This window comes from Tupaia chinensis, unplaced genomic scaffold (assembly GCF_000334495.1).
Source record: "Tupaia chinensis unplaced genomic scaffold, TupChi_1.0 Scaffold000201_2, whole genome shotgun sequence".
Taxonomy (NCBI): Eukaryota; Metazoa; Chordata; class Mammalia; order Scandentia; family Tupaiidae; genus Tupaia; species Tupaia belangeri.
Genome location: NW_006159677.1, coordinates 25,615 through 35,945, shown reverse-complemented (window position 1 = coordinate 35,945; position 10,331 = coordinate 25,615). Strand labels below are relative to the sequence as shown.

General features: G+C 51.2%; 1 protein-coding gene across 1 annotated transcript in view; it reads right to left on the bottom strand.

The window, feature by feature from the left end:
- SLC35E1 (solute carrier family 35 member E1) overlaps nucleotides 1-10,331 on the bottom strand; it is a gene marked incomplete at its 5' end in the record, with an annotated part of 20,794 nt that extends 10,463 nt beyond the window's left edge. Inside the window, 4 exon segments of the mRNA XM_014587335.2 lie at nucleotides 1,716-1,841; nucleotides 4,643-4,780; nucleotides 9,746-9,816; nucleotides 10,175-10,331. Of these exon segments, the coding sequence (XP_014442821.1) occupies nucleotides 1,716-1,841; nucleotides 4,643-4,780; nucleotides 9,746-9,816; nucleotides 10,175-10,331 (492 nt within the window).

Below are 10,331 nucleotides of genomic sequence, written 5' to 3'. Positions count from 1 at the left end.
AAAAAAAAGGCTGGCGGGTGGAACCAGCGGATGGTGTAATGGTTATGTCGCTGGACTCCCACGTAGTCGACTGCAGTTCAAGTCTCAGACCCAGTGACTTAAAACACATCGGGTGCGTGTGGTGCATACCCAAGATCCCAAGGGAGGAGTGGAGAAGAGACTGCAGCATGGCCATTTCCCCCGGGGAAGTGATATCTCGCTTTTTCATCTCTCTGGCGAGCACAAGCAACCTATAGCAAAAATCTCTCTCTAAAAAAGAAAGAAAGAAAGGAAGAAAAACATGCCAGGTACACGTGCGTGTGTACCCCAAATCCCAATAGGACAGACACATGCAGAGGGGACTGCAGTGTGACCATGCCCAGTGTGGGGGGTGGGGGGCTTTCTGTCTCGGTCTCGCTCTGGCGAATGCACGTGCCCACTGGCGAAACAAAATGAAACACTATACTATGGGACCAGCCCGGTGTCATGGCAGTTAAAGTAGCTGGGACTATGTGGTTCGAGTCTCGGACCTGGCACCTTGAGAAACATGCTGGGCACATGTCCAAGGTCCCGTAGCTTGGCCATCTCCCCTGGGGGTGCTTTCTCCGTTTCCCTCTCTTTCTGTGGAGTACATGTTCCCTATAGCAATTAAAAAAAAAATGATAGAAAACAATTTATCATTATACTTTTGGGCTATCAGAAATGTTATGATGTGGGACCAGCAGTTGGGGTCACGGCTACGTTGCTGGACTCCGATCTAGTTGACCGCAATTTGAGTCCCGGACCCGGTGGCTTAAACTCACGCCGGGTGCGTGTGCGTGCATGCCCAGGATCCCAAGAGGAGAATGGAGGAGAAGGGATTGCGGCATGACCATCCCCCCTGGGGGATGATTTCTCGCTTTCTGTCTCTCTGTCTCTCTCTCTCTTTCTGGCGAGCGCACGTGCCCTATAGCCAAAAAACCTCTTAAAAAAAAAAAGAGAAAGAAAAGAAACGCAATGATCCATTTTTGCATAGAAAACTTTGTCATGACTTATCCAATGATCTAATGTCTTTCAAAAAAGTCTCTTTTGGTACCAGCAGGCATTGTGGTGGTGAAGGCGCTAGACTCCCACGTGATCGATCGTGGTTTGAGTCCCAGACCTGGTGGTTTGAAAACCCCAGTGTCCACGTGTGTGAGCGTGCCCCAAATCCGAGAAGAACGGAGGAGAAGGAAGTACGGCGTGGCCATCACCCTAGGGGGTGATTTCTCACTTTCCCTTTCACTGTCTCTGTCTCTGGGGAGTGCATGTGCCCTAGGCCGAAAACCTTAAATCGGTCAAGAAAAAAGAAAAGAAAAAAGTTTGTTTCCATGAGTGAGACAGAAGGACAGACACACAGCACCCCCAACAGGGCCCTGACCTGCTGCTATGATCCCAGACAGGCGACTCCTGCCTGTCCTGACACTCTGTCCCAATCTGGCTTTCGGCCCTCCCTGATGGTCCCGGTGCCGATGCAGTAGCCATCTCTCTGTCAGCTGCTGGGACCCGGCACGCAGGAAGGAGACGCAAAGGAACCCCACGTCCCTGACGGGGGGACCTTGTGAGTCTCAGCAAAGAGTCGACTGTGGAAAGCGCTGGTTCTCTGATGCCCAGAAAACGCCTCCGAGTCCATGCCGAGCCCCAGCTCCCCAACAAAGCGCCCTCTTTGGAACTAGCTGAGACGAAGAGAGATGGCCTTCCGGGGCTGGCCGACTCACCAGGTCGCTGCTAACCAGGAAAGCCGAGAGGTCCACCAGCACCCACGTGGGGATCATGAAGAAGACGGCGTGGCATCCCAGGATGTTCAGGAGCCGGAGGTGGTGGATTCGCGAGTCTCTCAACACCTGATGAGAGAAAGCGTCGCTAAAGGCCCGTGGGAGATGGAAGCGGCAGGGAGGGCTCCGGTTTCTCAGGCCCCAAATGCAGTGGCAGAATGACAACTCCTGGGGACCAGCAGTTGGCGTAATGGCTATGTCGCTGGACTCCCATGTAGCCGATTGTGGTTCGAGTCCTGGACCCGGTGGCTTAAATTCATGCCAGGCGCATGTGCGTGCGTGCCCAAGATCCCAAGAGGAGAATGGAGGAGAAGGGATTGCGGCGTGGCCGTCCCCCTGGGGGGTGATTTCTCGCTTTCTGTCTCTCTGTCTCTGTCTTTCTGGCGAGCGCACGTGCTCTATAGCAAAAGAAAAGACCTCTCCAAAAAAAGAAAAAGAAAATAAAAGAATGACAACTCCCAGACACCTGACCTTGCCAACCAAACCTACAAGGGCATCTGTGATGAGCCTCCCGACCGGCATGTGCCTAAAGGAAGCACTATGTTCTAGGTACGAAGGACCGTGAAAATAAAACAAAAACAAACACAATACAGCAAGACACAGTGCGAGTGAAGATGCAGTGAAACGGACACTCTGCAATCCCACTAGTTGAAGTTGAGCGTGGTGGTCATCTGGGAAAACAAGCAGGCAGTCTATCAAAAGCCATAGGCAGGGCCAGTAGGTGGCATGGTGGTTGGGGTGCTGGACTCTCCCATGGCTGACCAGGACTCAAATACCGGACCCGGTGGTTGGCTTTCTCACTTTCTCTTTCTCTCCCACCCTGTCCCTCTCTGACCAAATTAAAATAAATAAAGTCATATAAAATAAAATAAATAAATAAATAAAAGCCATAGGTATCTTATACTCTCTGACCCAAGAACTATGCTTATCATATGGAAATAACCCGAGAGACAGAAAATTGTTATGCAAAGATCATTTCTGCCATTTTTCTAACAAGCTGTTGAAAATAAGCTGTATTTTTTTTTCAATTACTTAATGTTATATATTATTATTTAATTTGCTATAGGGCACATGAGCTTACTGGAGAGAGAAAGGGAGAAAGCAAGCTGCCAGGTCTGGGACTCAAACCATGGTCGGCCATGTGGGAGTCCAGTGCCCAACCACCACACTACCTGCTGGACCCTACCCAGGGTTGGTTCTAACCGAACACATCGTTCCTGTGGGAAAGTGAGAAATGACATCCCCAGAGGCGATGGCCACACTGCAATCCCTTCTCCTTTAGAACTCTTGGGATTTTGGACACGCATATGCACACACTCTTGGTGTGATTCCCAAGCTGGGTCTGGACTGAAATCGTGGAGTCAATCATGTGGGATCCAGGGCCTTCACCACCACACCAACTGCTGGCCCTGCGTTACGGTTTTTTTTTTTTTTTTTTTTTCACAGATTAGTTTATTTTTAACACCCATCGTGCCATGAATTCATAGGGAATAGGTTCCAGGAACTCAGGCTCCTTTCCATTGGTTCTCACAGAGCGTGCTTCTCTGGGTGGAGCAGGCTGGCGCTTCAGTTGAGCCCAGGGACCTTTCTCTTTGGCTTCCTTCTCTTTCTGGTCATTTTCCTTCACACATTTTAGGAAGCTCTCTCTGCTCTTAGAATGCTTAATATGCTCAATATGCACATTGATTCTCTTGGCAAGAATCTTGCCCCCAACTTGTTTGTTCACAATGATGTCAACAGCATGCTGGGTGACACTGTAGATTCTTCCAGTTTTGCCATGGTCACATGTGTGGGGCATTCCCTTTTTTTTTTGTTTTTTTGAGAGGTTTTTGCTATAGGGCGCGTGCACTCGACAGACAGAGAGAGACATAGAGACAGAAAGAGAGAAATCACCCCCCAGGGGGGATGGTCACGCCGCAATCCCTTCTCCTCCATTCTCCTCTTGGGATCTTAGGCACGCACGCACACGCACCCGGCGTGAGTTTTAAGCCACCGGGTCCAGGATGCGAACCGCGGTCAACTCCGTGGGAGTCCAGCGACATAGCCATTACGCTAACTGCTGGTTCCCTGGGACATTCCCTTTCGATCAGCACCTATTCCCTTAATGTCTACACTATCACCTTGTAGATTCGCATATATGTTGCCAAAGAAACAACTCCATGTTTTCTAATTTTTTTTTTTGAGAGGTTTTTGCTATAGGGCGCGTGCACTCGACAGACAGAGAGAGACATAGAGACAGAAAGAGAGAAATCACCCCCCAGGGGGGATGGTCACGCCGCAATCCCTTCTCCTCCATTCTCCTCTTGGGATCTTGGGCACGCACGCACACGCGCCTGGCATAGGTTCTACGCCACCAGGTCCGGGACACGAACCACGGTCGACTACGTGGGAATCCAGCGACATAGCCATTACGCTAACTGCTGGTTCCCACAACTCCATGTTTTCTAAAAGGCCTGGAGAACATACATCGGGTGCCTCTCCTCTTTCGCTTTGTGTTCGTCATTTTGGTTCATTACTAGAAGATGGCGGTTCCCATGGCATGGTTTTTAAAGCCATTGAGGCTCGGATTTGAACCGCTGTCGACTGGTTTGGATCTGGCCCCACTAGGCTGTGGGGCCGGCATGCCACAGCTTTTCTGAAATAACTTGCTATTATATAAAATTATATTCAAGCTACGTGGATAAGGTATACATAAAACATAAATCAACCTTATTGTTAAGATTCAAGTCCTATCCCTAAGATATCTTATAATGGATATGCAAATAATCCAAAATCCGAAAAACTCCGAAATCCAACCACCTCCGGTCCCAAGCATTTCGGATAAGGGATCCCCGTCCCCATATGATACACATAAAAGGCACCCCGAATACCTTTTTGGAGAATATGTTCTGAAGGGAGAAGCACAGTGTGGCAGCAAGGGCGCTGACGAGTCCCCACATGTCGAACGACAGCTCGGTGACGGTGGCGAGCAGGACGCCGCTGATGATGGGGATGAGTGACAGGTAGACCTGGAAGGAGAGGGCAGGAGGGGCTGACAGGCCAGACCGGAGCTGGGTGATCCTCGTGGACGCCCACAGGAGTCTGTCTCCTTCCTCACCAGAGGGGACACCACCACCCCCCCCTGGAAAATGGCGGTTTCTGCAATGCTGGGGGTCAGGGGAGGGGAGGGCAGATGGTTACTGGAGTTTCTGGGGCAGAGCCTGGTTGGGAGGGCAGCCCTGTCCGAACACCATCACCCCTAGCAAGAGCCCTGCTCAAGGGCCAGACCAGGGCTGGCTTTTTTTTGTTGTTTTTTTCCCTAAAGATTAAAAAAAATAAGGGACCAGCAGTTAGCATCATGGCTATGTCGCTGGACTCCCACATAGTTGACCGCGGTTCGAGTCCCGGACCTGGTGGCTTAAACTCACACCGGGTATGTGTGCGTGCGTGCCCAAGATCCCAAGAGGAGAATGGAGGAGAAGGGATGGCGGCGTGGCCATCCCCCCTGGGGGGTGATTTCTCGCTTTCTGTCTGTCTGTCTCTGTCTGTCTGGCAAGCACACGCGCCCTATGGCAAAAACCTCTCCCAAAAAAATAAATAAATAAAAAGAAGAAAAAAAAAGAAACAAAAAAAGATTATTTCATCTTATTTCTTCTTACTATTACTACTACTTTCTAATTTGCTATAGGGCATGTGCGTTCATCAGGGAGAGACAGAGACATACACGCAGAGAGAGAGAAAGCGAGGAAGCAAGCTGCCAGGTTCAGGACTCGAACTTGTGGTCGGCCAATGTGGGAGTCTAGAGTCTTAACCATCATGCCAACTGCTGGTCCCCACCGAGGGCTGGCTCTAACAAAACACACCTATCCAGCTGCTGCCCTGCCATACCTGGATGCTCTGAGGGGCTCCCCTAGTTCCCTTTTACTTTTTAAAAGAATAAACTTATAGGACCAGCAGGTGGCGTGGTGGTTAAGGTGCTGGACACTCCTACATGGTCAACCATGGTTCGAGTCCCAGACCTAGTGGCTTTCTTTCTTTCTTTCTTTCTTTCTCTGTTTCTCACTCTGGTCAAATGAAAAAGTGAATGAATGAATGAATAAAAATGGAATAAGTAATTCTTAAAAAAAGAATAAACTTACAAATTCATTCCATTTTTTCCACGAGATGTTTTTTCCTGCCAATTTGTCAGAGAGCACGTGTGCTCCCCAGCAAGAGAAAACAGAGAGGCAGAGAGACAGACAGACAGATAGACACAGACAGACAGAAGGCACCCTAAGTGAGGCATGGTCATACTGCAATCCCTTTTCCTTTTTTTTTTTTTAAAGAATGATTTAATTTGGGGGCCAGCAGGTGGCGTGGTGGTTAAGGACACTGGACTCCCACATGGCTGACTACGGTTTGAGTCCCAGACCTGGTGGCTTGCTTTCTGACTTTCCTTGTCTCTCTCTCTCTGATCAAATTAAAATAATTATAATGATAATAAATAAAGTTAAGTAATTATTTTTAAAAAAGAGAGAATTATTTAATTTAATTTAATTTGACCAGAGGGGGACAGAGTGAGAGAGAGAAAGTGAGAAAGCAAGCTGCCAGGTCTGGGACTCAAACCATGGTCAGCCATGTGGGAGTCCAGCGCCCTTAATCACCACGCCACCTGCCGGCTCCCTTTTTCTTCATTTCTCCACCCTGTTGGGATTCTGGGGCACACATGCATTTGAACTCAGCATGGTTTTTTTAAGCCGCCAGGGCTGGGATTTGAACTGTGGTCAGCCATGTGGGATCTGGCTCCCTTAACTACCAGGCCAGAGCTGGCCTTCTATGTACCTTTGTTTTTTGTTAAAGTTTTTGGTATAGGGCAAGAGCACTTGCTCAAGAGTCTAGACAGACAGAGGGGGGGAATGAGAAATCGCCCCCAGGGGAGATGGCCATGCCACAGTCCCTTCTCCTCCATTCTCCTCTCGGAATCTTGGGCACGTACACGCATGCGTCCGGTGTGAGTTTTAAGCCACCGCGTCCGGTGTGAGTTTTAAGCCACCGGGTCCGGGACGCGAACCGCAGTCGACTACATGGGAGTCCAGCGACGTAGCCATTACACTAACTGCTGGTCCCTGACAGGAAGCTTTCTAGCAGGTACAGAATTCCAGGACTCATGGCTAAAAGGTGTCCGAGGTCTAGGATCCACAGGGAATGCATTCCTTATGTCACCCCTGTCCTACAAAGACTTAAGGCAGGGGCAGCAGAAAGTATAGCGGTTATGTCACTGGACTCCCAACTGGCCAACCAGAGTTCAAGTCCCAGACTCGGTGGCTTGAAAGTCATGCTGGGAATGTGTGTGCGTGCGTGCCCAAGATCTTGGGAGGAGAATGGAGAAGGGACTGCGGTGTGGTCATCCCGCCTGGGGGATGATTTCTCACTTTCCCTTCCACATCTGTCTCTCTCCAGCAAGTGCATGTGCCCTAAGCCAAAAAAAAAAAAAAGGGGGTGGGGGCAACAGATGGTGTAATGGTTATGTCACTGGACTCCCACGTAGTCGATTGTAGTTCGAGTCAACCATAAGTTTGAGTCTTGGCCCTGGTGCCTTAAGGCACGTGTGCGTGCCCATCCAAAATCTTGAAAGGAGAACAGAGAAGGGATTGTGCTGTAGCCATCCCCCCCAGGGAGTGATTTCTCACTTTCTGTCTCTCTCTGACAAATACGTGTGCCCTATAGCCAGAAACTCTCCCTTAAAAAAATAAGTAAAAGAATTAGGGCGAGGTGGTTTTATGAGGGGGTGTGGGCTGGGGGACCTGAATACCAGGTCCCCTTTTACCAGCTGTGGCCCTCCTTCATGTGACTACCGTCTCTGAAGTCCCATTTCTTCTCCTGAGATCAGAGATGGTAATGATCCACTTTATCTGCCTTCCGGGGTGGGGCCCTAAGAAACTTATCAATTGTGATCTTCATTACTCTGCGGGCTCGAGAGACGGCCCATCCCAGTCGCTCCTCCCTGGCTGACGTTCCCGGCTCCCTGCCCGAGCCAGGTCCAATGTCCCTGTACCACGGAAACCGGACCGATGCGACGTGCTATCAGGTTACCCCCAGCTCGCTGGCAACGCCGACCCCCGGGAAGCAAGTCCCATCGACATCACCCCAAGGGCAGGCTGCCAGTACAGGCAGGTCCTGGTCGAGAAAGCAGCGCTGGAATGCCAACAGCAGCCAGAGGTGGCCCAATTTCTAGAAGCGGATCCGGGGCACGGCTGCTCCGAGTTACATAAAATGCAGGATGCCAGAACCCGACCACTTGCAAAAGGGACGTTGTGTCTAGTAAGAAATTGCACTCCTGCTGGGATCTCCGAGTGCCACGTGCACTTCAGGACACGGGGCGAGACTGTTTCTGGCTAATGCCATGACTTCTCTCTCCCCAAGCCAGGAAATACCGTGGCTTGGCATCTCAAACAGAGGTCGGACTGTGCCAAAGATATTCCTTATGCGGCCCCAAGTTCTCCGGGTTTTCCCTTCCATTTCCAATCAGTCACGATTCCTGGCTGAGTTGTGTGTGTGTGTGTGTGTGTGCGCTTGGCTATCGGGTACAAGCGCTTTACAGAGAGAGAAGAGGGGAGAGCACCCCACATACGGCATGGTCACACCAGGATTTCAGGACACACAACTGGTGGTGTTTTTTTTTTTTTTTTTTTTTTTCAGAGAGATTTTTGCTAAAAGGCACATGCGTTCACTGGAGAGACACAGAGAGACAAAAAGCAAGAAACCACCCCCCCCCCTCAGGGAGGATGGCCACGCTGCAATCCCTTCTCCTCCATTCTCCTCTTGGGATTTTGGGCACATATGCACACACGCCCAGCATGAGTTTTAAGTTGCCAGGTTCAGGATTTGAACCACTATCAGCTATGTGGGAGTCCAACGACGTACCCATTACCTTATCTTACGGGTCTTAACTGGCAAGTTTCTGAAGCTGCTAGGTCTAGGACTAGCTCTATGCAGTGGACCGTGTGGGATCCAGCTGCCTTAACCACCAGGCTACTGAGCTGGTTTCTGACTGTTTTAATTTCTTTTTTTAAGAGAGATTTTTGCTATCGGACATGTGTGCTTGCCAAAGAGACAGCAAAGAGAGAAATCATGTCCTGGGGGGATGACCCCGCTGCAGTTCCTTCTCTTCATTATCCCCTGGGATTTGGGGCATGCATGCACATGCGCCCAGTGTGTTCAAGCCTCTGGGTCTGTGACTCAAACTGCTGTCAGCTAGGTGGGAGTCCAAAAATGTAACCATTCTCCATCGACTGGTCCCCAATGTCTAAGGCTGTACCCAAATCAAACAGTCACTAGCATCACACTCTGGGATTACTTCTGATCCCAGAAGTGCCCTAACCTATCCGTTCTCTTGTCAAGAAGTTCTAATCCATCTCTGGTCTCTCTGGAGGGGCACAATGTGGTCCTTCAACAAGATGTGACAAGCTTTTTTTTTTTTTGGAGAGGTTTTTGCTATAGGATGCATCACCAGAAAGACATAGAGATAGAAAGCGAGAAATCACCCCCTGGGGGGGATGGTCACGCCGCAATCCCTTCTCCTGCATTCTCTTCTTGGGATCTTGGGCACACACGCACACGGGCCCGGTGTGAGTTTAAGCCACCGGGTCCGGGACTTGAACCGTGATCGACTACATGGGAGTCCAGCGACGTAGCCATTACGCTAACTGCTGGTCCCGACAAGTTTTTTGAGTAGGAAATCAAGTTAGACTGGAGAGGGACAGCAGTGTCCCTGAGACCACACAAAAGATATCACTTGGGGGACACACATCCTATCACTGCAGAGGGGGAAATTCTAGAACACTAGCAGTCAAAGGGCCAGTGGCGGCCTCTACACTAACTTCCGTATTTGACAGGAAGCCTGGCAGCCTGAAAGCCAGGAGCCTGGACCACGTCACCAGTTGGGCAATAGCCAGGAATCTCCTAGGTCCCCCACCTGCCCAGAGCCCTATCTGGGGGTGGGGTGGGGGGGTTACCTTGGTGCTCTGTTTCTCCTTCATGATGATCCGGGACAGGAGGACCACCCAGATAGGCATGGTGGCTTTGACTGCAAAGAAAGGGAAGAGCACTTAGGAGCTGCCGGACCCAGGGTGCCTGTTCCACCTCCACCGCTGGGTGGGAGGGCTGGGCAGCCGTCAGACCTCTTCCGCTCCTCTCCTCCTGGGAGCTTCCTTCCCAGCCCCTACCGCTGTGGTCCATCCTGCCTGTTGAGCTCCCTTCTCAGCCCTCTTCCTCTCGGAGAATCTTCGGAGCGCCCCTCCCCAGCCAAAAGCTCTGGCGGCTCCTCTGCAGACATCTCAGCCCGTATTTCAGGGGGCCGGGACGCGCTCCTACCCCAGCGCAGAACAGAAGCCTCCGGTGGCGCGCCCCGGCCGCCGCCCCCTCTAGCCCCGCGCGGCACCCACCGGTGTGCGCGTAGGACACGGGCACCTTCCAGATGCTGACGTGCGCCGACACGGATGCGAAGTACTTGCCGAAGGCGAGCGGCAGCACATAGCGCGGGTAGAAGCGGGGCGGTAGCAGCGGGCCGGGCGACGGATGCGGGCCAGGCCCGGGACCCGA